General features: G+C 43.4%; 3 protein-coding genes and 1 long non-coding RNA gene across 4 annotated transcripts; 2 read left to right on the forward strand and 2 right to left on the reverse strand.

The window, feature by feature from the left end:
* The first annotated feature begins 1,433 nt into the window (after positions 1–1,433).
* rpgrb (retinitis pigmentosa GTPase regulator b) lies at positions 1,434–9,570 on the forward strand. The gene is given in 15 exon segments (XM_061832053.1): positions 1,434–1,547; positions 1,929–2,054; positions 2,186–2,278; positions 2,366–2,428; positions 2,497–2,655; positions 3,107–3,256; positions 4,267–4,425; positions 4,490–4,645; positions 5,454–5,578; positions 5,652–5,828; positions 5,905–6,079; positions 6,328–6,422; positions 6,511–6,570; positions 7,877–9,170; positions 9,173–9,570. Coding segments are annotated over 15 exon segments (3,210 nt in total). The 5' UTR covers positions 1,434–1,516; the 3' UTR covers positions 9,520–9,570.
* LOC133507245 (uncharacterized) lies at positions 6,093–13,440 on the reverse strand. The gene is made up of 4 exons (XR_009796778.1): positions 13,321–13,440; positions 8,429–8,570; positions 6,436–6,499; positions 6,093–6,365 (listed from the first exon to the last, which is right to left on the reverse strand). It is a non-coding gene; the product is annotated as an uncharacterized LOC133507245 (long non-coding RNA).
* A 71-nt stretch (positions 13,441–13,511) lies between these two features.
* LOC133507236 (dynein light chain Tctex-type 3-like) lies at positions 13,512–18,393 on the forward strand. Its single transcript, XM_061832077.1, has 5 exons — positions 13,512–13,671; positions 14,011–14,052; positions 14,312–14,435; positions 15,450–15,527; positions 15,601–18,393. The coding sequence occupies exons 1-5, from the start codon at positions 13,651–13,653 to the stop codon at positions 15,672–15,674; spliced, it is 339 nt and encodes a 112-aa protein (XP_061688061.1). The 5' UTR covers positions 13,512–13,650; the 3' UTR covers positions 15,675–18,393.
* A 2,192-nt stretch (positions 18,394–20,585) lies between these two features.
* On the reverse strand, positions 20,586–26,725 carry LOC133507227 (cytochrome b-245 heavy chain). The gene is made up of 13 exons (XM_061832067.1): positions 26,577–26,725; positions 23,829–23,921; positions 23,414–23,524; positions 23,265–23,349; positions 23,043–23,191; positions 22,788–22,969; positions 22,576–22,708; positions 22,414–22,506; positions 22,081–22,334; positions 21,516–21,675; positions 21,106–21,252; positions 20,909–21,033; positions 20,586–20,818 (listed from the first exon to the last, which is right to left on the reverse strand). The coding sequence occupies exons 1-13, from the start codon at positions 26,619–26,621 to the stop codon at positions 20,701–20,703; spliced, it is 1,695 nt and encodes a 564-aa protein (XP_061688051.1). The 5' UTR covers positions 26,622–26,725; the 3' UTR covers positions 20,586–20,700.

Below are 26,725 nucleotides of genomic sequence, written 5' to 3' on the forward strand. Positions count from 1 at the left end.
ATAAGTGGCTCAGATGGACATTGTGATTTAAAAGAGAAATTTGCGTTGGACGGCACGGTGGAACAGCTGGTAAAGCGTTGCCCTCACAGTTCTGAGGTCCCGGGTTCAATCCGGGACCTGCCTGTGTGGAGTTTGCATGTTCTCCCCGTGCCTGCGTGGGTTTCATCCGGGCACTCCGGTTTCCTCCCACATCCCCAAAACACGCGACATTAATTGGACACTCTAAATTCCCCCTAGGTGTGATTGTCAGTGCGGCTGTTTGTCTCAATGTGCCCTACGATTGGCTGGCAACCAGTTCGGGGTGGACGCCCCCTCCTGCCTGTTGACAGCTGGGATAGGCTCCAGCACTCCCCGTGACCCTTGTGAGGTTAACCGTGAAGAAAATGGTTGGATGGATTTGGGTTTCTTGTACCACGTCCAAATGCAAGAAGAGCAGAATCAGAAACATTTTTATTTGCCAAGTATGCAAATAACACCAGAAATTTGTCTCCCGTAGTTGGAGCCACCCTAGTATGACATGCATGTTGAGTACGGCAGCAGACGTATAGTCAGGTGATGGAGAATTTTTTCGAGACATCGGGATGCTTTTTTTTTTCCCATTAAAGATCTCGCACTCAGGCCACTTCGACTGCTTATTAGAGCAATAGTCCAGTGCAATGACCATTGCAGAATTCCAGAATTGGAAGAAAACACTTTTTTTTTTTTTAAACCCCTTCCATTAAATTTAAAATAATCCAAGCACAAGTCCACAAATACTTGAGTCAAAATGCATTTTTAACCTGAAATTTACTGTTCAAAACAGGGCGGAACAGTGGATCATCTGGTTAGATCCTTGGTCTCACAGTCCTGAGAACCGGGGTTCGAATCCCGGACCCACCTGTGCGGAGTTTGCATGCCCTCCCCCGTGTCTGCGTGGGTTTCCTCCGGGCACTCCGGTTTCCTCCCACATCCCAAAAACATGCATTCATTGGAAATTCTAAATGGCCCCTTGGTGTGATTGTGAGTGAGACTCTCCATGTGCACTGTGATTGGCTGGAAACAAGTTCAGGGTGTATCCCACCTCCTGCCCGATGACAGGTGGGATTGGCTCCAGCACTCCCGCGACCCTCGTGAGGATAAGCGGCAAAAGAAAATGGATGGATGTTTAAACACATGAAAAACAATTACAGTGAATTAATTTGGAGCGTAACTGAACTCGGCATGATTGTATTGCCCTCGAAACCTGTTCCATTGTCTCACACCTTTTGAAGATTATCCGTTATTTCGTCCTGACGTTGTGTTAACGAACGTTGATGAGCGACCCTGCCTGACCAAACTTGATTTAAGTTGCACGAACGTCAACCTCCCCAAAAAACTCGCAAGGATAGTACCGCGGGTAAAATGCGCACTGTCCCTTTAAAAACCACATGACTGTAGCCAAGGCGACATTGTGTTTACTTCCGGGTTGCAGGTCACAAAGAAGAGGGACGCAAACACGCCCAGGACGCGGAGCAAAGCGGATTAAAGTGCCGCGGAGATGGCAGGGGAGGATGTGGATGAGATGCCTGGTAAATAAAGTGCTTCTTGCGCATTTTCACATGTGTTTGAATCAAGTTACTGTTCGCTATGACCTGTCCTCGTTGCAGTGGCCATTGGTATACAGTCCAGTATGATACTTTCAAAGCAACTTTAATATAAAAACGAATTGCATTTAAATACTGGCAAATAACTCGTCTATATGATACATTATCATGTACTGTTTTGCACCGTAAAAACTTATTGTCGGATAACTGATCCACCCCCCCCCCACGTAGCTAAATTCAGTTTTTCATTTACTTTTAAACCCTTTTCTGATCAATATGATTAAAAACAACATCGTATAAATTATATATAATGTGATGGGTAATTCATGCAAAAGAAAAAAAACATCTTCTTTTATTGTCTTGCAGAATCCGGAGCAGTTTTCACATTTGGGAAGAGTAAATTTGCTGACAACATTCCCAGTAAATTTTGGCTTAAAAATGATACCCCGCGAACAATAGCCTGTGGGGATGAACACAGCGCATTAATAACAGGTACTTGCTCACATGTTCTTATTATGAGCAGTAGCTTCAGCATATTTAACTCAAGTCTTGTTATTTACGAGTTGAAAAGCCATCGAGGCACACCAGCTGGTTTTATTTATTTATTTATTTATTTTTCACAGAAAATGGGAAACTCTTTATGTTTGGCAGCAACAACTGGGGCCAGCTCGGCCTCGGGTCAAAAGTCACCGTGAACAAGCCCACTTGTGTCAGAGGTCTGCCTTTCACCAAGCATCTGTGATGAACATACTGATGAATGTGCACGGATTTATGCACTTCATGTGTGTTTTTTTTGTCCCAAGCCCTGAAGATGCAGAATGTACAGCTCGTGGCCTGTGGAAGAAACCATACACTCATTTATACAGGTCAGCATCATATGATCACGTTAAATTCTTCTTGCCTGTGTCTTCCCATGTCCTTCTTTCCACCCAAGCTCAGGGCAATGTGTACGCCACCGGGGGCAACAGCGAGGGTCAACTGGGCCTCGGCGACTGCGATGAGAGGACTTCCTTCCAGAGACTGGAGTTCTTTGACTCCTGCGGGCCAATCAGAATGCTTGCTGCTGGTTCAAACACGTCAGCTGCCCTCACTGGTGAGAGACTTGAGGTCACGCGTGTCAGCTGTTCACGGCAGCTACAGCTGAAATGACTCATGGGACTCAAGTTGATTTTATTTCTGTAGCGCCAATTCACAAGAGAAGCTACGTCAATGAATGTCACACATTGAGCAGGTCAAGAAGCCCACCCCTCATACATAAAAAAAGAAAAATAAAGAGAAAGGGTAAATAGAGAAAGAAAACAGGACAAAGGAGTTGCGTGACAAGGGAACAATGGCTACGCCAACAGCTGTATCAACAACAGTTATAGTACCATGATAATACCGATCCGCTCCCCACAAAACTGTGGCCTCATACATACATACATACATCTACTTTCCCAGCCACTTATGCTCACAAGGGTCACGGGAGTGTTGGAGCCTACACACAGATAAATGTGAACAGTAGCCGCTGCTCTTTTTTTTTTATTTCCATCTCCTGGTTTCAGAAAACGGTGAGCTGTTCATGTGGGGGGACAACTCCGAGGGTCAAGTCGGCTTGGGGAAGGAGAGCCACGTCTGCTCGCCACAGGAGGTCAGCGCAGGACAGCCCATCGCCTGGGTGTCCTGCGGGTACTACCACTCTGCCTATGTTACAGGTGAGCTGGAATAGCTGAAAAGCATCAGCATTTAAAGTAGACACCATGCGCCTGATTTACTAAAGGTTTGTGCGTACAAAAACAAGTGCAAAGTTGATTGCTTACGCAGACAGATCCGCGAACTGGATGCGACTGAGAAATTTGCAAAATTTAGCATGTTCTGCGAGGAGTCCAGCAAATAGATGAATGTAGCAGATGCAATGTGATTTATTAGACCCCAGATGAATTACACTGGCTGATTATGCTTCGAAATAGTGCCTGAATGGTTGCAGTAAACTGGCACAGGTGCTCTTAACCGAGACTGGGATTGTTGGGCAAAGGCAAAAAAACAGACTAATGAGGAGATCAGATTTTTTTTTCGTTCATGTAAACAATATTGGGATTACCAGAAACTAAAATTATTGTGACACATGTTTTATTCTGAAATGCCATTTTGTAATTCTTATGATCTAAGCCAGTCACCGATGACAAACGGCATCAACTTTGCATTTCCTTGGGTCTGCGTCGGTCATTTTAATGCACTGTGGCAACTGGTACTGGCCTATCCAAGAGCAGTTTTTCAGGTGTACTTTCCCAAGTTTGAAATGAAATGTTACACAGGATGTGCAGATGCACCCTATTCCCATTTAAGTCAAACAAAACATGGCTATTGTGTGGCTACTGGCTTCCCTGAAATGATCATGTCACTATATATATATATATATATATATATATATATATATATATATATGTCTTTTTTTGTAACTCAGTAATGTCCACTAAAATTTCATTTCAAACTTCACGTTTGTGATGCTCTCTCCAAATGTCCCAAATTGAGCTAGCGAAAGAATGAAAGGCTCTTTTAAACACAGCAGTTTCCACCACATTTACACCCTCTGTAAAATGCATGTGCGATCGGTTTGTGAGCGAGCACGCAATTTGGTGCCTACTTTTTGTGATTTTAGTCAATCAACCCTCACTTTTTTTTCCCCTTCCATTTTCTTGTCAAATGTAATTTTTGTGAGCGGTAGCGGACGGAGCTCTGTACACATTCGGAGAGCGTGACTGTGGTAAGCTGGGTTTGGGAACAGACCAGCTGGCTCGTCATCGAGTCCCTCAGCTGGTGAAGAGCATGCCTGAGCCGGTCACCCAGGTGGCCTGTGGTGGCGGGCACACTCTGGCCATTACAGGTAAGGAAAAAAAAATACGACGAGTTGACTATTTGGCAGCACGCACTCTTCCCCTGCCTTTTAGAGAATGGTGTTTACGCCTTCGGCCTGGGTCAGTTCGGTCAGTTGGGACACGGGACGTTCATATTTGAGTCTCGGCTGCCGCGCCAGATAGAGCACTTCAAGAAGGGTCGAGTTCGGCAAGTGGCATGCGGCGAGAACCACTCAGCCGTCGTCACAGGTGCCGGAAAGCTTTGCTCTTCTTCCTTCTCATATCGTTTGTTCGCGTAAAATCAGGGCCATAATCTTCATCACTGTTTTACAACTCACTTTTACGGAATTACACAAACACGTATTCTATTTCCTTCAGTTTTTTAATCATTTTATTTTTTACTTTATCATCCTGCGACACGGTGGATCAGCCGGTCAAATGTTGGCCTCACAGTTCTGAGGTCCCGGGTTCATTCCCGGACCCGCCTGTGTGGAGTTTGCATGTTCTCTCCGTCACTGCGTGGGTTTTCTCCGGGCACTCCGGTTTCCTCCCACATCCCAGAAACATGCCCTCTTAATTGCCGCTAGGCGTGATTGGGAGTGCGGCTGTTTGTCTCAGTGCCCTGCGATTGGCTAGCAATCAGTTCAGGGTATACACTGCCTCCTGCCCGTTGACAGCTGGGACAGGCTCCAGCACTCCTCGCAACCCTCGTGAGGATAAGCGGCAAAGAAAATTGATGGAGGAATGGGTGGACTTTATCATCCCACAAGCAAATCTCCTGCTCACAACTTCCTGTTGTTGGGTTCTTGGATTGGATGGGCTCTTCGATTGGTTTTATATGAAAGTTGTTGCCTGTATCTTTTTTTTATTTGTACTTGTGACTGTGTCTCACATTGTTTTAGACCAATGTGTGTTTATTAGTGTCTTTATTTGACATGGACAGTGCAAAATTCCATATCTTAAGTTCAGCCTGTTACAAATTAGGTAAACGTTACTCAGTTCCTGTGACAAGTTTGGATTTTAAAATGGAAGTTATTGTTTTTTTTTCTGTTTTTAGACAGTGGTCTGCTTTACACTTTTGGTGACGGCAGACACGGCAAACTTGGTCTGGGCGAAGAAAACTTCACCAACCAGTTCAAGCCGACTCTGTGTCCACGCTTCATCAAGTGTAACGTCCAGGAAGTATGTGTATGTTTTCCTATTAGATCATGCACAAGCTGGAATTGCCAAACTTTTTCGACAATACCGCCGGCAGGTAGTTTGCGGCGGTTGTCACATGGTCGTGCTGGCGCGACCCAGGGACGCGAGCAGCGGTGCAGTGTTGCTGGAAGACAACGACGTGTCTGAAGAGTACCTGGAGAGGCCATATGTTGAGCTGCTGGGGGACATGGGCGACACCTCCAACCCGGCCCGTGTTCGCCGTAGAGAGAGGGTGAGTTTGAAACACATGCACGTCTTTTTACTAAATATGTTTTTGGACATGTGCGTTCTCAATTTTACCCCCAAAGGAACAGTCACCGGAGCAGTTTGGCAACATATCCTGTACATTACCCACCATGACATCAGGCTATCTCCAGCCACCACTTCCTGTTTCCAGCAACAACACGAACCTGCCCAGCCAATCTTCATCAGAGCTGGCTCACAGAAAGGTGCACCAAAGCATTCGTCGGCATGGCAACAAGGGTAGGTACCTCACCTCTATCTTCTGGTCCTCTTAGTTACTTTGTTGTAGTGTGGACTGTAGTTCATAGTTCATTGACCAGCAAACACCCACAAATGGTAAAAGATGTGATAGAATGCGTACATTTTCATCTGTGCTGGTCCACGTGCGGCATTTTGCTCGTAATGTCGTCCTAATTGAAGAGTTCCACAGCTTTCAGAAGATTTTACTGGCTGATGGCTGTTTGTCACACTGTGCTCCACATGATCAGAACCGTCTAAGGGCCAGGTTGATGACGTGGTGGAGAGTCTGAGTGACACAGACAGCGTGAAAGGTTTGGGAGAAACCACAGATTTCCTCAACATGGTGAGAGAAGTACCTGCTAAACGATGTGACCAAGTGTGCAACCGTCATGTCTCTGCTCATGTCTCCCCTCGTGTTTTCTGACAAATAGACACATATAATGAAGATAGACCCTGGTGATAAAACGTTCACACTTTCTCCAGTTCACAAGGTGAGTGACTTTTTTTCCATTACCATTGGATATGTTGATACAATGCTCTTGCCCCGCTCTCGAGTTCTTATTTTACCCGCACAGTTTCCTGACTTTGTTTAAGCTCATCAAACACATGTAAAACAAAAATAAACGTAAAATACAGTTTTTCAATGGGGATTTTATTTATTAAGGAAAAAAACGATTCAATGTTATCGGTCCCTTGTGTGAAAAGTAAATGTCCTCTTATAAAGTCATGAATTAGCTGTACCTAATCACACTTTTTGGAAAGCTGAGATAAATGATTGAACAAAGCAGATACATATTTCATTTTCCACAGCTATTCATTTTTTAATGTTAACACGCAGCCATATTGTAACAGACTAAACAATTGGCTGACATTGCCCCCCGCATCGCCTCCCGGTTGCAATTTTGTCTGCTCACAGATTTTTCTGTAACACCTGCGTTTTAGACTTGTTGCTATTCACCCCACAAAAACAACAACAACAAAACAAACACTCCAGATACCATACATTTAAATTGTGGCCATTGGTTAACAACCCATCAAGATGTGCTTACATTTTGCTTGATTGATACTCAAGGCCATTGTATTTTCTTAACATGATAGTAGTATATTTCCAAATAAATTCATTATGAATTATAATTCCATATAAATTATTGTTTTATTAATCATGAAACTCTAGTAGAAAAGTGGACAACTGGTTAGCACTTCTGCCCCACAGTCCTGAAGACTCATGTTTAAATCCTTGCCACCTGCGTGTAGTTTGCATGTTCTCCCCATGCCTCTGTGGATTTTCTCCGGGCACTCGGGTTTCCTCCCGCATCCCCAAAAACATGCATGCTATATTTTATTTGGAGACTCTAAAATGTCCAAAGTGTGACTGTAAGTCCGAATGGTTGTTTGCTTGTACGTGCCCTTCGATTGGCTGGTGACCAGTTCAGGGTGTGACCCACGTCTCTGTCTCTGGTATTTCGTTCGATCACCTTAAACATTCAAGCGAAGAAGCTATGCCAAAAAATAAGAATTTGAGAAGAGGGCAAAACATTTTTCACAGCGCTGTACCTTAGGTTGTATACAAAATCTATTTTCCCATTGGATATTTGACTAAATATTTCTCTTTCATAGTGATATATAATGGCATGCTTAACAAGCGTCAGCTCCCAGAAAACTGCTGACTCCAAGCTTGTAGTCTTTATCTTCAGGTTTTATAACTTGATCTTGTAGTATTATTATTCTTAGCTGCATTTCTTCCCTTTCTAATGCATGCCTCTTCTCTATCTTCTTGCACTCTGGTTCCTGGAATAGAAGAAGGGTAAACATGGTAAGACCTTAACAAGAATGAAAGAGAAACCATTTAAAGAGAGAAAACTCTCAAAGCGACCTGGTTTCCCTTCAACGTCCCTATCGCATAACTGTGAGGTTCTGGCTGCTCACAAAGCAGCACCCACCAAACTCATGAGCTCCAGTATTCGCTCTCAGAAGATGACCAAGCAGAACAAGGAGAATCGCATCACAGGGTCGAAGGAGCCTCGGGAGGGTTCAAGAGACTTAAAGAAAGTGACAGCCAGACGGCAACTTCAGCCATCGGCCTCCAGATGTCAGAAGATAGATGCTGGCAAGAAACTGGAATTGGACCATAAAACATGTTCAAAACTGGGTACAGGAAAACCTACGCTAGTCACAAAGCGCTCGTCAGACTTCAGTTTAAGTGATGCCTTTGAAATGAGCCCAGAACAGCACCATAAGGGGAAATCCAAGGCTGAGAAAATCTGCTCCAAAGATCCTAAAACATCAAAAAATAAGAGAAACAAAAAAGACCAAAAGTCAGAAAATGAAGAAGAAGCGCCATCTTTGCACCTGCTTGCTGGAGCTGCTTCCTTGCTCCAGGAGGTGGCGGCCTTCAGCTTGCCCACGCCATCTGACAGCAGCCACCATGACACCGGGGACAGAGCGACTCCATCGAACAGCGAGCAATCTGCACTAAGTATCGGCAGCAGCCCTTCAATCAAAAGAGGAAGACAAAGCATTAACGACTCAGTTACACAGAACAAGGAGGAGGATGACCAGGATGGACAGACAAGCACAGAAACCGGGGAGGAAGAGGAAGAGCAGGTAGGGAAGGTAAGAAGTGCAAGTGAGGAAGAGGAGGAGGCAACTCAGACCTCTGAAAATGTCATCGAAGAAGAGGGCAGTGACACTGTTGAGGCAGAAAACAAGACAGGAACTGATGATGAAGAAGAAGGTCAAAGTGCTCAGGAGGAGGAAGAGGAGGAGGAGGAAGAAGGTGAGAAAACTCAGACCGCTCAAAGGGCAAGTCAGAATGAAGAGAAAGAGAGCAAAGTTGACGAAGAGACAGAGGAAGGGGAGGACGAGTCAGGTCATGAATCAGAAGGTGATGAAGAAAAGGAGGATGGTGGAAGTGGGGATGAAGAGGAGGGCGAGGAACAGGATTCTGTGTCTTCGAAGGGAAGTGATGATAATGTGCATGAGGAAGGTGAAGAGGGGGAAAGTAGTGAGGAATTAGAAAGCGACATGGAAGATGAGGAAGAGGAGGAGGAGACAGAAAAAGAGGAAGAGGAGGAGGAGGAGGAGGAGGAAGAAAACAGGAGGAAGATGAAGAAGAAAGTGGAGAAGCGGAGGATGAGAGTGATGAGGAAGAGAGTGAGGAAGAGGAAGAAAAAGAGGATGAAGAGGAAGAACTGAACGAAGGCGAGGAGGAGGAAGAAGAAAGTGACAAGGAGGAGCTAGAAAGTGAAGAGGAGGATGAAGAAGAGAGTGAAGAAGAGGAGCAAGAAAGTGAAGAGGAGGAAGAAGAAGAAGAAGAGGTTCAAAAGAAAAAAAGTGCCAAAACTCAGAGAAAACCCAGGTCAGGAGTCAAAGGCCATGGAGCTGGAGAGTCTGAAGAGTTCTGGGATGATGTTCTACCTCAGTACCTCAACCTGAAATAACCACATGTACTACTTTGGTTGGACTGTATATGATTTTGAATCTGCATTTTTTTTTTTTTTTTTTTTTATAAATAAACCGTCTTTTATTGTTGTATGTAATACTTTGATTAATTTCGGAGGTTTGTCTACGTGACTGTGTCCACTTTGTCACTACTGCAGTATTGTAAAAATTCAGTCTGGAGTCACAAGCTAATGCTGCAGGACAAACATTGCGATTGGCCAGTTTCTGACTCGTTTTGTTCCTTCAATCGGATCATCCTGCTAGTCATCCCAATCCCTTCCTTTAGTTGATTTCCGTTTCCTGCTGAGATTTCTTGCTGCGCTGTTGCGTTCGGCTCACTTAGGTATAGAAATACTTTGTCTTAAGATGTCCTTCCTCCCTCGTATTTTACCTCTTGACTCCGCCCTTGACTGCGAGTGCAAATGAAAACAAATGCTCCGTAACTGCACTCATTTGTTTAATTCACACACTTTTTGTCAGGATTTCACCAAAGAATCTGGTCAGACTGGCAACGAAGGTGAGGAAGATGAAGACGATGAGTCTGATCAGGATGACTATGATGAGGATGCAGGAGGTGTGTCTGTGCAGAGTTTGGAAGAAGCTCCGCAGAATGTTGACAAGCTTCCGGAAGAATGGGCTCCCTGTGGGGATCCGCACAACGAAGCACCGGAGCTTTCAAACGCAGTCTCTGGGGTCAACGAGGCTGAGACGTCATTTGAAGAAAAGACACTCGGTCCCAGTCACCCTGCCAATGGGATGACCGAAATTGTCCCAAAGAGCCAATCAGGCTCGGTTAAAATGAAGGTGCAGACAAAAAGTAACAAAAGTCTCTATACACTTCCTCTTTTTGGATTTGGTTGAGTTTATTTGTATCGCCATTAATCACAAAAGAGTCAACAGACGGCTTCGAGGAAATTCTGGGCCACCATCCGGCGTCTCAGGAGGCAGTAGCAGTGCACCATCAACACTGGATAGTGAGGATGCAGTGCTGCTGACCTTGACCTGGGACTTTGTGGGTCGGTGGGGAGAATACGTGGAAGACCTCAATTCCTCTGACGCACCTTCCCATGAGAAAGCAGAGTCTGGGGTCTCTGAGGTGGGCTCTCCTATCTCTGGGGTGGAGGTCACCGAAGTGGTTAAAAAGCTCCTCGGTGGCAAGGACCCGGGGGTGGACGAGATTTGCTCAGAGTTCATCAAGGCTGGATGTTGTGGGGCTGTCCTATTTGACACGCCTCTGCAACATTGCATGGACTTCGAGGACCGTGCCTTTGGATTGCTAGACTGGGATTGTGGTCCCCCTTTTTAAGAAGGTGGGCCAGAGGGTATTTTCCAACTACAGGGGATCACACTCCTCAGCCTACCTGCTAAGGTCCATTCAGCGGTGCTAGAGAGGAGGGAAGTCGGGAAGTCGAATCTCAGATTCAGGAGGAACCAAGTGGTTTTCGTCCTGGCCGTGGACTAGAGGACCACCTCTATTACGGGCTGTTTGGTCCCTGTACAACAGGTGTCAAAAGAGTTTGGTCCACATTGTCAGCAGTAAATCAAACTCCTTTCCGGTGAGAGTTGGACTCCACCAAGGCTGCTCTTTGTCACAGATTCCGTTCAGGACATTTATGGACAGAATTTCTAGACACAGCCAAGGCATAGAGGGGGTCCGGTATTCTGGCCTCTGTATTGCATCTCTGCTTTTTGTAAATAAGGTGGTTCTGTTGGTTTGATCAAGCCGTGATCCAGTTCATAGTCAAGTTTGAAGCTGCTGGGAGGAGAATCAACACCTCCAAATCGGAGACCATGGTCCTCAGTCGGAAAAGGGTGGTGTACCCTCTCCGGTCCCAAGTGGAGGAGTTCAAGAAACTTGGGGTCTTGTTCATGAGTAATGGAAGAATGGAATGGAAGACTGACAGGCCGATCGGTGTAGTGTCTGCACAGGTGCGGACTTTATATCAGTGTATTTTGGTAAGAAGGAGCTAAGTCGAAAGGCAAACCTCTCAATTTACCAGCCCATCTCCGTTCGTACCCTTACCTATGGTCACGAGCTGTGGGTCATGACCAAAAGAAGAAGATCCCGGGATAGAAGAGGCCGAAATAAGTTTCCTCCGTAGGGTATCCAGGCTTTCCCTTAGAGATAGGATGAGAAGCTCGGTCATCCGGGAGGAGCTCAGCGTAGAGCTGCTCCTCCTCCACATTGAGATGAGCCAGATGAGGGGACTGGGCCATGAATGAATGAATGAATGAGTCTCAACAGGTTTCACAGGCCCACAGTTAACCAATGCATCCATCCATCTTCTACCCCTTGTCCGAGGTCGGGTCGCGGGTGCAGTCGCTTTAGCAGAGATGCCCAAACTTCCGATTCCCCAGCCACTTCATTCAACTCTTCAAGAGGGATCCCGAGGCATTTCCAGGCCGGCTGAGACACGGAGTTTCTCCACCGTGTCCTGGGTCGTCGCCGGGGCATCCAGGGAGCACACGAATCAGATGCTCCAACTCCCTCTTATTGCTCCTCTCAATGCGGGGGTAGGGGACAGCCGCTCTAATCTGAGCCCGGAAAGAACTTCGATTTACTGCCGATAATTCAGACCAAACTCTGACACCAGTCAGACTGGACCGAACATCCCATATCAGGGGCTTCAGTAACGCATACTCCCGAAGCAACAGTTAACATTGATGGATGACATAAAGGTAAAGCTCTTTCACTGATCAAAAGTGTCTCCTGAGTTCCAGTCCAGCCTCCCAGAAAGACTTCCAGTGGCTTTGCATGATTGCCTGTCTGGTGTTTTCATTAGTGACGGTGGTGGTAGCAGGCCTTCCGCTGTGTGGTTTGTCAAGAACAGATTTTTTGGAGAAACTTGGCATGGGTAATGAAAGTGTTATTTCGGGAGCAATGCGATGGCCATTAATCTTCTCAAACTGATGTGAAGTGCAGTTGGCAACAGGTGGCAATTTTGCAACCCCGCTCCTGTGTCAGTTGCTGAGCCATCGGCATATGCTTCCAAAAACTGCTAAACCTAAGCTCTCAAATGCTGACGGCCTCACGTTCCTCTGAGTGATAGCTGGACCCAATCAGAAAAAGGAAGTGTATACAGTATCGACTTTTGTCACACGCTACATTTACATAATGACAGATATTTAAGAATATGAAAAAACATGGTAATTCCATGTGACTTTAATCTGGGGTGAATTTCTCTGTGTCTTTCTGTTTCAGCTGCCTCTTTTCAGGCGGCGGTTAAGATCAAGGTCACCGCAGGCTACGTCTGCTCAATTTGCCAGCTCCAGCAAAAAGATGACAAGGAGCCAGTCATCTGGTACCAGTGGTACCGGAGAACCTCGCTCCGGAGCCTGCTACCTCCTCTGAGTTTTCCTCTGTCTGTCCGTCTGAGCGTTTATCCGTGAATATTTTTTCATGACAATATTTTCTGAGCAAATTTGCACTTATAATGTGAGCTGTCTGCATGTTGGTGAGATATTGCATTTTTTATACATATACAGTGTCATTAATTTGACAAATCATTTGATTTTGGTGATTCAGTAAAGCCTTTTTTATACTGTACAGTAAATCTGAATAAATAGCAGTGGCACACAACCTGACTGATGTCATGACATTTTGCAATTTTACTTGGCAATAGGGGAGATCAGTAATGCATTACGATATAAATCTGAACAAATAGCAACAGTGTCACTCATCCTGACAGATTTCATGACATTTTTCAAGTCGATTGTCTGCTTGTCGTGATAAGAGTAATCTGTTAGCGGCGACTGAAGGTTCCAGGATTGTATGTCACAAAAGATATTTCAAACCCAACCTATTTTCTTTCCCCTTCATCATGGGCAAGATGTTCAACCAGCACACCACGAGAGGTCCTGCAGTCGTCCTTTTCTTTTTCCAGACCACAAGGCCATCAAGAGCTTTCATCTTGGAAGTCTTGTTGAAAATTTGAAAAGGAAATTAGTCCTCCCACCAGCAGATGGCACTCGTCATACAAGCGCCCTTTTGAAGTTTTACTTCTGAGCACATCGTTGACTTAATTTCATCGGAACCAGCGCCCTGATTTTTCTTTTGTTGTTGTTGTTGTTGCTATTATTAACAACAGTAAAAACTTGTGATCGTTTTCAAGAGTAAGGAAACTAAAAGGATGGACGAACATCAAAACGGGGTTCGTAATTGTATCGTTCGTAAACGCGTTGGAGTAGGTAATACTTGTTTAGGAATATGTACACAACTGAACATACTATTACCCTTTTATCAATGGTCCTTTATATAATTGCCAAAGTGATACATTACTACAACTACTAATATACTGTTTATATATGTAGTTTGAAATTATCATCTATATTCTGTGTTTTTTCTCTGGCGCCTTTTGCTTACTGCGTAATGTTCTGTATTATTAGCTCTTTTCCCCTCAAATCCAAGCGTTACATTAGGCCCGAAGGAGTAATGAATGATATTGGAATAAAGTAGTTTTGCACTGCTTATCATACCTTCGTATTTTCAGGGCTCGTTCAACACCGAAGAAGCTGATAACATTGTCAAAGAGGTAACATGTTTTCACTGAAATGGATGTTGCCAAAATGATTTTATTGCTGTGTGAGAATATGTTAAAATGTCGCTCTTTTGGTAGGGGGATTGCAAAGATGACATTTTCCTAATTGCTTTTCACTTTACTATTCCATTACTGATTAGTTGCTGCATTTTCCCCCACGCAGGATGCCTGAGGCACGTTTTAAAAGAAGTTGTGTTTGTGGCTGCACAATCCATCCGGTGCAGTCATCTGACATGTGCGCTTTGTGTTTCAGTGCATCGACAGCGTGGTGGGAAACAATGATTACAACCAGAATCTGGTGAACAAATGGACCTCTGCTATAGTGGAGCGCTGTCTCACACAGCTGGTCAAACTTGGAAAACAGTCTAAGTTCATTGGTGTGTTTGATTATAAAATCACTTCATCAGTTCTTTTTTTTTTTTTTTTTTTGTCTTGCATGGCAAAATTTGATTAAGGAGTGAGTTTCTGGTCTCGTACGTGTATCACATGTACTAACTTACTAACTTCAGTGAAGCATAGGGAGTCATTAAGGCTATACAGTGGTACCTTGACTTCCAAGTGACATGACTTGGGAGTTTCTGAAGATATGAGTCATCGCTCAGCCAGTTCTTTGTTTTGAGTTACAACCAAAAAATGTGAGATACGAGTGCTAGGTTGGCGGTGAACTGAAATCACTTCACAAAGATCCGCAGTTTGGTTCACAGACTTCTTTGAAGCAGTATTATAGTGCTTTAAGCAACAGCTATAGGTTTTGCATTTGTTTGCATTTTACTTGTTTGTTGAGAAAATATTATTTGTGTCGGCAAGGTGGCATAGCTGTAAGGTGTTGGCCTCACAGTTCTGAGGACTGGGGTTCAAATCCCGTCCCTACCTCTGTGGACTTTGCATGTTCTCCTCGTTCCTGCGTGGGTTTTCTCTGTGCTGGGCACGATTGTTTCCTCCCACATCCCAAAAACATGCATTCATTGGAGACTCTAAATTGCCTGTAAGTGTGATTGTGAGTGCGACTGTTGTCTGTCTCCATGTGCCCTGCGATTGGCTGGCAACCAGTTCAGGGAGTACCCTGCTTCCTGCCCGTTGACAGCTGAGATAGGCTCTGGCACTCCCGCGACCCTCATAAGGATAAGCAGCTAAGATAATTCATGGGTTAATTGCATTCCCAGTCTTTTGAATGGGGAACATTGATCTGAGTTATGAAGGATAAGAGGAACAAGTATGGTCCGTGAGGAAATTAAACTCGTCTGTCAAGGTTCCATTGAACTGTTTGAGAATCCTGCCCAAGCCGTTGTTTCAGCATACAATAATAACAATGGATGTATACTGTAGTCCCATTTTATATTTTGGAATTTCACTTTGTCTAAACTGAAATGTGTGTATTAAATTGTTTGTAGTGACGTGTGCCCTGATGCAGAAAACTGGTGCCGGGCTCCACACAGCTAACTCCTGCTACTGGGACACGGCAATGGATGGTACTTGAGGACAATCAGCCAGTCTTACCTAAATGACTCTTTCATGTTTTCTAATATAATCTTGTCTTTATAGGTAGTTCCACGGTGAGATGGGAAAGCCGGACCATGTACTGTGTGGTCAGCGTGTTTGCCATTGCCACTGCGTAGAATGCAACCCGTGGGAAAGAATAGAAGACCTCCAAGTGCCACTTCCATACATACAGGCTGTGAGCGCACAGTACGTGTGTATTGTTTTTGGACTGTATTATGCATAATATTGAAAAGAATAATCAAAAGTTGGACCACATACCACATACTGCAGCCCCGATCACCCATTTTTCCACAAATGATTAATCAACAAAGCTATTCTGTTCTGTTCTACAGTGGAGCAAAAAATGTTGAACAATAGTTGAACAGTTATCACTGACTCCAAACAAGTTATCCATCCATGTTGTTGAGTACAGTGGGGCAAAAAAAACTAGTCAGCCACCAATTGTGCAAGTTCTCCCACTTTAAATAAATGATAAAGGCCTGTATATGTCACCATAGGTATGCCTCACTTATGAGAGACAATAAGGGAAAAAAATGAAGAAAATTACAGCAAATTTTTGAAGAATTTATTCGCAAATTATGGTTGAAAATAAATATTTGGTCAGTTACAAAAGTTCATCACAATATTTATGTACACTTTGTTGGCAATAAATAATGTATCTTTGTTCATCAATTTATGCCAGTGAGGCATAGTGATAGAAGAAATAAATCTGCTTCTATAACATGATGGTTAATTATTATTATTGTATCCACTTTCCGATTGGATTGTATTGATTTTCCAATTGTAAACTATCCTCCATGGATCTATAATGGTTGGAAGTCACTGCTCTAGTCAGATCATGTATCCTTATAAGTCAGGTCAGGCCAACATTACATGACAAAAATAATGGATGGTAACTTAATTATATTAGTTTCACGTAATTAAATTTCTTATCATATACTGCAATGCAAACAGTCGCAGTGAAAACAGAAGGTAATGTTGCCCCTCAATCAATCATAAATGTGCAAATTAGAGGAGTATTTGTAAGACTGCCTTAGAACATTCATACAAAACAATGAAATTAACGCACTGCCGCAAATAAAGAGCAGTAATGCTACACCACAACGAATAGCTCTAAAATGAACTGACAACCAGATCAAGTCAAAATAAAGCATGGAGGCAGTATATACTTTTCTAATCAATAACTCAGTAGTATAGTACATGTACTAAACAAAATATAAACAACGGCCACCAGGCAAAAGAAACATTAATTTAAATTAGGAAAGGGGTTTAAACTTGCACCATTAATTGAGCCGAATTTCTATGCAAATTTTAGCATCAATGGCAGATTCTAACAAAGATGAGCAGCTTTGCTGGCCGAAAGCCTGCTTCTACGTTCATCCAGGATGTTGGATGCGGTGCTAAGTAGACGTTCACTGTCCACACTTGCACATGGTGAAGAGAGGTACACTCTAGCTGCAAAAGCCATCCTGATTGGATCTCCAGTAAGCCAGTGAGTCAGCCTCCCGATGGATGACTGGCTCTGATAGGTGGATATTTATCTGGGACAATGCCTGGATCACCTTCTCCGGCCGTTGTTCTTGTATGATCTCACCCGGCATCGACATCAAGGAACCAGGCCGTGGCAGGTTCTCAGCATGGCAAAGTCAGGAGCCCCACTTTTCACGTGCACTTCGCTATGTTTGGGGCGTTGTCCCAAAGTACGACATGAACTCTCTCTCTCGCGATCTGCCACGCTTGGAGTATGTTGTCGTGTTTGGTCACTCACGCTGTAGCAGTGTAGGACCGCTTTTCGTAGTTTGAATTTGGCTTTCCCCCACTGGGCTGTCAAACTCAGAAGTGACATGGGGCTAACATCAGATGACTGAATGTCTGTGGTGAAGGTCAACGATAGACTGTCTTCTTTCTGGGGGCTGGCTACAAAGTCTCATACTGTAATACCTGGATCAATTGCCCTGGTCCCTTTGGTAGAAAAACAGTTTCCACCCCATGCTTCACAGTAGGTATGGTGTTCTTTCGATCCAACTCACCATTCCTTCTCCTCCAAACACAAGTTGAGTTTGGTTTCATCTGACCATATGACGTTCTCCCAATCCTCGTCTGGATTATGCAAATGCTCTCTAGAAAGTTCCAGACGGGGCGTGTCTGGCACTGCAGGATTAGAGTCCCTGTATGTGGCTGTGTGTTACTGATGTTAGTCTTTGTTACTTGGTTCCAGCTCTCTGGAAGTCATTCACTAGGTCCCCACGGTGTGGTTCTGGGATTTTTCCTCGCCATTCTTGTGATGATTTTGACCCTATGGGGTGAGTTCTTGCGTGGAGCCCTAGATTGAGGTTTATTATCAGTGGTCTTGTATGTCTTCCATTTTCCATTTGCTCCCACAGTTGATTTCTTCACGCCTATTGCAGATTCAGTCTTCCTAGCGTTCTGCAGGACTGCAATTTTGTTTCTGATGTCCTTTGACAGTTCTTTGGTCTTGGCCACGGTGGCTGTTTGAGGTTGTGGACAGGGGTCTTTTGTACTGATAACGAGTTCAATTAGGTAGCAAAGAACAAGTTACAGGTCTGTGAGAGACAGAATTCCGCTTGCTTTTAGGTGACCAAATGTTTATTTTCCACCGTCATAAGTAATTTCTTTAAAAATCAGATAATAGTCATCTTTTTGAGTGGGAAAACTTAAGCACAATTGCTGGCTGACAAAATACTTTTTTGCCCCACTGTATTCTATTTTATTCTGTTCTATTCTGGTCTTTATTGTCTTAGATGTGAAACACATCAGAAGGAATTTCTGTCATGATGCATCTGATTTCCCAATTAAAAGAATAAGCACTCTTGATTTATTTGTTTATGGTTTTTATGGTTTTGTTTTTAACTGGGTTTTTTTAATTTTCATGTTTGTATTTATTCTGATGGTGTTCACCTTATTTAGTCTCATCATTGTGTTCCAAATTATCAGGTTTATGCATTTTTTTATTTATCAATGAATAGAAATTCAGTGAATCCAATATTTAATCATGATTTTATTAGGCTCTATAATAAACTGGATTTTTCTTTCTCTAAAAACTACAGATGACTAACACCTAATCATCCATCCATTCAATTTTCTGTACGCTGGTGCCCATCCCACCTGATTTCGGGCGAGAGGCGCAGGACACAAAGATGTGGTCATCAGGCAATCTCAGGGGACATATAAGCAAAGTACTACTTGCATTTACGAAGATTTCTTTTTTAATTCACCTTGGAAAACACACATCGGGAGGTAAAAGCACTGAGTACTGGAATAAATGTGTAGTTGACAGTTCAACAGATGTAACCTTGTCAATTGATCCTCTCAAACTTTTTGGCGATTGATATCAGTGATCTAAACAGAAATGAGAAACAGCATGACAAAAATGTCCACAGAAATTCTACAATTCAAACAGCAGTTGGGATTCAATCCTACATCTGTCAAAGTTTTTTGCAGTTTAGTTTTCAGGAAATTGTCAGTTTCTGTATTTTGAAAGAAAATATATTTGTGCATGTTTCTATTAGATAATGTACTCGAAAAGAAAAAAAGTTCAAGACTTACTAGGTAGGAAACAAATTTGCCCAAAGTGCACAGCCTTACCAATTTTTTTTTTTATTTAAAAAAATGTTCAGTTCGAAAATGGAGACGCATTGTGAATCACAATCCCCAGAAGTCCCTCGGAGGGTCATTCAGGCTTCTCATATAATCAAGATGCTGCTCGAGGCAACATACCTGTTTCGTAGTATAAAAATGTATTGTTCACATCAAATTGGTGAATTCTGGTATATCCGTCTCAGAAGGAAGAAGTGAAAATGTTGCTGCTTTCAGATGAACTTTGTATCGATGGTGACTGGTGAGATATAAGTGAGTAAAGAGAGTAGAAAAGAGGCATTTGAATGAGGAAAAACAGAAGCGAGGTTGTGAAACCAACGATGGATGCAGCGCTAAAGCAGAACAATGTCAACGTGGAAAGTACCGCCAAGTTGATTTCACTGCTTTTGCGCAACAATGGCACATTTGCAAAACATCTGGTAAAGGCAGATCTCAGAGTTTTGACATGAGCTTCCTCAAATTGAAATCAAGAAAGATCAGGCTCACTCTGTGTCCCTTTCCTTAAAGACTCCGAGACCAAAGGCTAGCTCCTCTTGATGGCATTCTTAAAAGCCAAGTCCAGAATTTTCAGGGAACACACCTGCAATTCCAAGATTTCTCCTTGGAAAGGTAAAAAAAGCTGTTCCCAAAGCATTTTAGGAAATGCAAAGAATAAAAAGGACACTTCAGAGGCTAAAATAGTTGACAAATTACTTGTCGTTTACTGTAGATGAGTAATTATAAAACACTACAGATTCGCTCAGGGAGGACCACTTAAGGTGCCCGTGAGTCTTGCATTAATGAATTTTTTAAATAACGTTTAGTATCAAGTATATCAATATTTGTAAAGTGTAAGGAGTTTTCTTATTTTGGAAGTTTGCTGTAAACAGGCTATGTAGTCCTTCATACGATCGGTGCTCACAAAGTAGCCCTCAGCCTCAAAAATTTTGGTGACCCCTGGATTGGATTATGCAGGAATCCTGTTTGTTGGCAGTGATGTCACTGTTTGGAAGCGCAATTACATATTTGGCATGAACAAAACTGAATAGACAGACAATAATGACATTTATTATATGTAGAAGAAAGCTATTATGTGAGTGAGGGTTTTTTTTTTCTTCAGTGTTTAAAAGTATGTGATACCTAACAACAAGGCCAACTCTGCCTACATGCTCACTAAGATTAAAAAAAAAAAAAAAAAGTCTTGTTCCTCATAGTTTCTTAGAGGAGTTCACTCTTAAGATAGGTAATAGTTTTTACTCTATGTAAGAGTACATTTTTAAGGCATTGAATTGATCCCAACTTGTCTGTACTGGTTTAGCCTCTCTCCTGGGAAGCCTTCTTCAGCACCAATGCTAGATAGAACAACTCTATCTAGGTCGGACAACTGTAGTTGCTCGGATGAATGGTGAAACGTCTTCTAAGACAACCAGTCTAGTTTAGATCGATTTAATGACTCGTTATTATAATAACCAGGGTGAATAAGAATATTCACAGGCATGTCAAAGCACATCTTTAAGACTTTAAACCCAGGTGTCGATTTGCATGTTAAAAGTTTTCTTTGTTAAAGATGAACTTGACATCTGCTTCTGAGTGTGACAAACACTGTTTCTCCAGAGACTTGCCCAGCTGTGGTGGCCCACACAGAAACACCCCAACTTTAGTTCTGTAAAAGCACAAATTCAAGTGGCTCATTGCAAAGTCTCCTTCTCGGAGTCCGGATAGATAACTTTGCTCAAGGCAAATGTGATCTCACCCGGGATGCTTGGACGCAATGCTGGTAAACTCAGTGTCCCAGTTAGGCTTCCCATAAAGAGTTTTCTGCTTGAGTCCCGTGATTGGGTCATTCTCTGCCTCGTGGTGCACCCAGAAGTGGGCCGCCTATAAACAACATGATTGAATAAGGAACTATTCTGCTTTGAAAGTTCAGAAAAACTGCTTTATATCAGACACCTCTGCCTCCTTCCATCGGGTTAGGTAGATGTTGTAGCTCAGGAAGTCAGTCACACTCTTCGCCGCCATTTGGCTCTCCAGCGACTGGAGCAAGTCCGCAAACCACTCAAAGGCCTGTGTCTCCGGACAAAGCCAGTAGAAGTAGATCTGGAAAGCAAATGATGCAAATAATCTGGGTTTATTTTCTCTACAAAAATGATTTTGTTCACCAGGTCTGGTCTCATGCTGTTGACTAAATGATTGTAGTCAACAATCCCAATTCCTTAACTTCCCAATGATAAATTGATTTCATATCTTGTGCCTGAATTTTAACCAGAAAGCATCACAAACAGTGATGCTGGTTGTAAACCTTCAAGTTCTCATGCAGCTGTGAAATCATTTTATCTAGTAGACTTGGAGAGCATTCTTACCTTTTTGGTGAAGACATCCCGGTTCTGGATACGTTTGTACCACACAGACTTGAGGATGGATGCAAAAGGTGTGACCCCGATTCCGGCCCCCACCAGCATGACCACTTCGTATCGAAACACGTCCTCACTGGCAGTGCCAAATGGCCCGTCGATGGCCATCCTGTAAGAACCCATGTACTCCTTAAAAGCATTACCAAGTAGCTGAATTGTCAACATACTTAAATCTTTGTTTTTTTTTTTTTTTTTTTTTTTGTGGAAGATTTTCAGAGACGAGTCATTGTGTTATGCCTTTTTAAATCACTGGGGTTTTCTTGTCCAAAAAGAATAATGCTTGATATTTTCTACTAGGATTGCAGCGCAACACCCATTTGATGCCGCTTTGATCACATTATTCCTATTGATGATTTTGTTGGCATCGCTTCCGTCTGCAACGCTCTTTAGTTGGGAACAATTACAGTGGCACAATGGGCCTCCCTGAGTGAAGATGAGCCTTCTCCAACAACTGCTGGTTGTTGCAATCAAACATAATCAGACACAATTTCAAGAAAAGATAGTGTTTTCATACTTTGGCAGTTTCCAGGCCTCCTGAGGTTCCGTTTTGTCTCCTCCACAGGCTTCGTACAACGCCTGAGTCCAGTCCCCAACAATTCGAATGTGGGCACTGAAGTAGTCCTCCTCTGGGGCCGAGGTCAGGGTAAAAGGGTGCCACTCCATCCTGGAGACAGATGGGCACTGGATAAAGACGTACTGGCCCACCTCCATGTGGAAACCTTTCCTCTTCATCTGCAGCTCCAGAGTTTTGGAGGGATGCATCACCACCTGTGGGCACCATTTTGTCAGATTGACTTTGCTAACGTCACAACTTTCTTCATTTCATTTCTTATTAATGTGTGCACACCTTAGTAATGACAACTTTTTGGTGAGATCGGTAGATTCTAACAAGCCTCTCACATATGTAAAGAATCATGGGTCCTACGATCCACTTCCAAGTCTGGAAAAATACAACATGAAAGCATGACATAGGCAATTTCACCTAAAGCCTGCAGCCTTAGTGGTTTACCATTGGTGGGTTCCCAGCAAACTCTGGAACCGCACAGTCTGTTCCATTTTTTCCCCAGTGCTCAAACTGCTCCGCACAGAACTGTGGGTCATTTGTTGTCAGACTGGCGGCTGTCTGTCCTCGCACTATCCGCCTAAGGGGTAAAGCACAAATATTGATGTGCGTCATAACAGAAGAAAGAATACATTTATTTGATGTCTGCGTTCTCCTACCCAAAGCCGTGGAATACCAGCCCGATGAAGAAGAGGACAAAAAGGTGATGGGTGTACCAGAACACCTCGAAGTACGATCGGCGGATGACCTCCATGGATGAGGTGATGATGAGGATGAGGGCCAGCGTGATAACCACGCCTGTCACACCAGCGATGGTTGTAAACATGACGATGGTTGGGTTCTAAAAAAAACCCGTCATTTGCAAACAACGCTCTGCTTTTGTCACCACCTTTCGTGAAATGTGTCTTACCCACCGTTTCATTGGACCTGATGGGGTTGAGGAAGGACGCATTGTCGTCATTGCCAAATTCAGAGAGAACGAAGGGCAGGAGGCTGCTGTTGCGGTTTAGCTGAGCGTCCATGAAATACTCAAAGTTGAACAAATGTGCAATGATATGCACAGCTAAAAATTGAGGTCAGGACAAGGTCATAGGTGTGACGTGGCACATCATGTTAACATCTGGAACAGGCAATACCTGTGTGAAAGGCAATCATATATGCCACCAGCTTGTGGAAAGTGATGTTTCGGTCCAGCTGCCGAGCGGCTGTGCGGCTGCAGAACTAAACACTTGTTCAGTTAGGAGAAAAATTCATAAAAGGTGAAAAGAGTTGGAATATTTGCTACCTGGATGGAGCCACGCATGAATGAGAGTAGATTCCTGCAGACGGGAAGCAGGATGAGCATGCAGTTAAAGTTGAGGCAGGCGGCTGGAGCCCGGGCCCATGAAAGAGCATGCTGCAAGTCACAGACGCCATTTACCTCCAGTGAAATCACACCAGCAGCGAACAGGAAATGGTCTGATGCCTGCTTGTGGAATAAATCCACAATCTAGTTTTTTTTATGGTGTCATGTGGTCACCCTTCGGTGCTAAATTCGACTCTGCATCTTGGATTTCATACATCTCTCTTAGAGAGCAACTGCATTTGAACTACATTTAAAATGAAAGGATGGTGTTGATAAAGTTCAAGTACTGTAAATCAGAGATGTGATGTGATACTAAAATGAACAAATATTAAAGCGCTGAAGCACTTGGACTTACCCCGAGCAGCACACGTGTGTAGAACCATTTTTCGACCAGAAAGGCCATGTAAAAATGGACGAAGAGGAAGGCGTTAATCCCGAGCCAAACCAGCTGAAACAAACATGAACAAGCATTTCCAGTCCATCTGATAGCACTGTTTTTCCATTCCAATATTGTTAATGAATTGGACTGCGTTCATTTGTGTGTCTCGCTACAGATAATTTCCTTTTGAGGCAACACTTGATTATTTTGCCTGAGGACAACCACAAAGCTCCATGTTTTATGCTATACTTGTGTTACTCGGGGGGGGGGGGGGTGGTTAAAACTGTGCACATCCCAGTTATAATGCTATTTTTCGGGTTGGTCTTACAAAGACAGGGATAAATAAGTTCAAAACTTGTTCCACCATTCATGTGACCAGTAACATTTACAACTCACTTGATTTAACCCCCCCCCCCCCCCCCCCAGGAGTGTAAGCTAAGATAATATGGTTGTGTTCAGAGCCACCAGACACCTTTCATCATTCAAAGTGTCGCTGATTAACCCCAAATAAAGTTTTGTGGTTTGTAGTAAGCTCTTCTGAGAATGTTTCCCCTTTCTTGAAAGAGGCTGCAGGTTTTGGGTTGGCACTGAACTGTTCATAATTTCCTAGATTTCACCAGACCAAAACTCCCAAATGTGTGGGAAAAAGTGTTGTGGTCCCCTGAAACCAAGGTTGAACTTTTTACCCTTAATTTCAAAAGGTATTTGGGGGACAAAATCAACACACAAAAACACCAACAGACGACACCAAACGGACAGAGAAGCATGTGATTGTGCTTTGGTGCTGGGTTTCCATAAATTCAGAATACTCTTTTACTGCTTTGTGGATGACACCCAACTGTTCAGGACCTCTCCTGTCAACTCAACATGACACTTACTCCCTCCTCCTTCACCTCCTGTTTATGTGAAATTAACACCTGGGTGGCTTCCAACTTCATAAAATGAAACAATAACACAACAGGCGTTCTGCTTGTTGCACGAAGTCTACATTTTCCGAAGTTGACAGCTTCGCCATCTGATTTAATTTAAGTTTTCCCTTCAGTCTGGGTTTCATCCTCACCAGCACACTATCTTTCCAATATTCCCATCATTACTCAGTCAACTTACTTTCACCTGAGTGACATCAACCAACTTGTCCCCTGCCTAGCCCCCAAAACTGCCGCTGTCCTTATTCACAGCCTTGTCAGCTCCCCTCTCGTTTACTGCACCGCTCTCCTTTTTGACCGCCTTCAAAAGTCCCTCCATAAGCTCGAACTGCTCCAAAACGCCACTGCTCGTATCATCACCAAAACCCCCCTCTTTCCATGACATCACCCCTGCCCTTGAGCAACTTCACTGGCTCCCAGTAAAATACAGAATTGATTTCAAACGGTCCGTTTTCACCTTTAAGGCCGTTTCCATATTTATTTTACCTCCCCCACATCGCCGTTCACCCCCTCAGGTCCTCCTTGTCCATCCACCGGGTGGTCTCAGCACCACAGGCAGCAGAGCCCTCAACCGCTTTGCTCCCCAGCTCTGGAACTCTTTTTGCCACCAGATCTGTACAACTTAGTCTCTTTCACCACTTTTAATTCCAAACTTTAAACCCACCTGTTCAATCTCGCCTACTACTTGCACTGCCCTGTATTTTTTTTCTTTATTTTATTTAATTTAATTATTTAATTATATGATTATAGTTACATTATACATTTTTTATATATTATATGTATTTAATTCATTTATTTATAAATCTCTTTAATGTTGTTTTATTGATGTACAATGCCTCTGAGGCCCACAAAAGGCAGTTACAAATAAAATATATGATTTTTTTTTTAAGTGTAATTAGGAACAGTACAGGCGTCACTGTGGCTCAGCTGGTAAAGCGTTGGCCTCACAGTTCTGAGGACCCGGATTCGATCCTGGCCCCGCCTGTATGGAGTTTGCATGTTCTCCCCGTGCCTGCGTAGGTTTTCCTCCGGCATTCTGGTTTCCTCCCACATCCCAAAAACATGCAACATTAGATGAACACTCTAAATTCCCCCTAGGTATGATTGTGAGTGTGGCTGTTTGTCTCGATGTGTCCCGTGATTGGCTGGCAACCAGTTCAGGGTGTACCCCGCCTCCTGCCCGTTGACAGCTGGGATAGGCTCCAGCACTCCCTGTAACCCTTGTGCCAAACATATGTGCGTTCATCTGAGATGACACGCTGTGGCGACCCCGAAAGGGACAAGCCGAAAGAAACCAACCGATAGCAGAAAACCTTCAGTCTATCTAATATAAAGCAAAAAAAAAAAAAAGGAAAAGTTTACTAGAACATTTGAACCTTATTTTGATTTAATCAGAGGCACTTTAAATGGTGGCAGTTGTGTGCTGACACACATTTAACATGAGTTTGAATTTGAATGTGATCAGTTGATTCTGATCACACCACCAAGAGGGTGTTTGCACTTGTGCAATGACACGAGAAGTGTTGCTTATTTTCACTTCCCCCTTAAAAATATATTTTCTTCGAACCCATTGAGCTTTACAAGCTACAAATCAAAGCGAAACATTATTTGGAAAGGATTTATCTCGGTGTACTTTGTTGCATCACAAATCCCTGCCAATATACAGTACAATACAATACCATATATACAACCTACGTACATATATATCGTAAACCTTTGTAACACTAGCATCTTTTACATCAGTATACAGTAGACTTAAGTCAACGAGTTCAGATTGTAGAAAGGGTAACATTCTTACAATGACAAAGATGGAGAGTCCCTCGTTGGCTGCCAAATTTCCCATGTTGTGAGTGTGGTGCTACAAGAGAAGAGAACACTAAATGCAACCTTAAAGCGTTAACCTTTTTGTCTGGAGCAAATGGGGAAGTGGACCGAAAGATGCCACTC

This window comes from Syngnathoides biaculeatus, chromosome 2 (assembly GCF_019802595.1).
Source record: "Syngnathoides biaculeatus isolate LvHL_M chromosome 2, ASM1980259v1, whole genome shotgun sequence".
Lineage (NCBI taxonomy): Eukaryota > Metazoa > Chordata > Actinopteri > Syngnathiformes > Syngnathidae > Syngnathoides > Syngnathoides biaculeatus.

Excerpts from the sequence above, each read along its gene's own strand:
- LOC133507236 (XM_061832077.1), top strand. The coding sequence starts at position 13,651 with ATGGACGAACATCAAAACGGG. Across the intron at positions 13,672-14,010 it reads TGGACGAACATCAAAACGGG|GGCTCGTTCAACACCGAAGA; the intron begins GTTCGTAATTGT and ends TCGTATTTTCAG. Across the intron at positions 14,053-14,311 it reads CTGATAACATTGTCAAAGAG|TGCATCGACAGCGTGGTGGG; the intron begins GTAACATGTTTT and ends TTTGTGTTTCAG.
- LOC133507227 (XM_061832067.1), bottom strand. The coding sequence starts at position 26,621 with ATGGGAAATTTGGCAGCCAACGAGGGACTCTCCATCTTTGTCATT. Across the intron at positions 23,350-23,413 it reads TCATGCGTGGCTCCATCCAG|TTCTGCAGCCGCACAGCCGC; the intron begins GTAGCAAATATT and ends ACAAGTGTTTAG. Across the intron at positions 21,034-21,105 it reads CCCGATGGAAGGAGGCAGAG|GCGGCCCACTTCTGGGTGCA; the intron begins GTGTCTGATATA and ends TGTTGTTTATAG.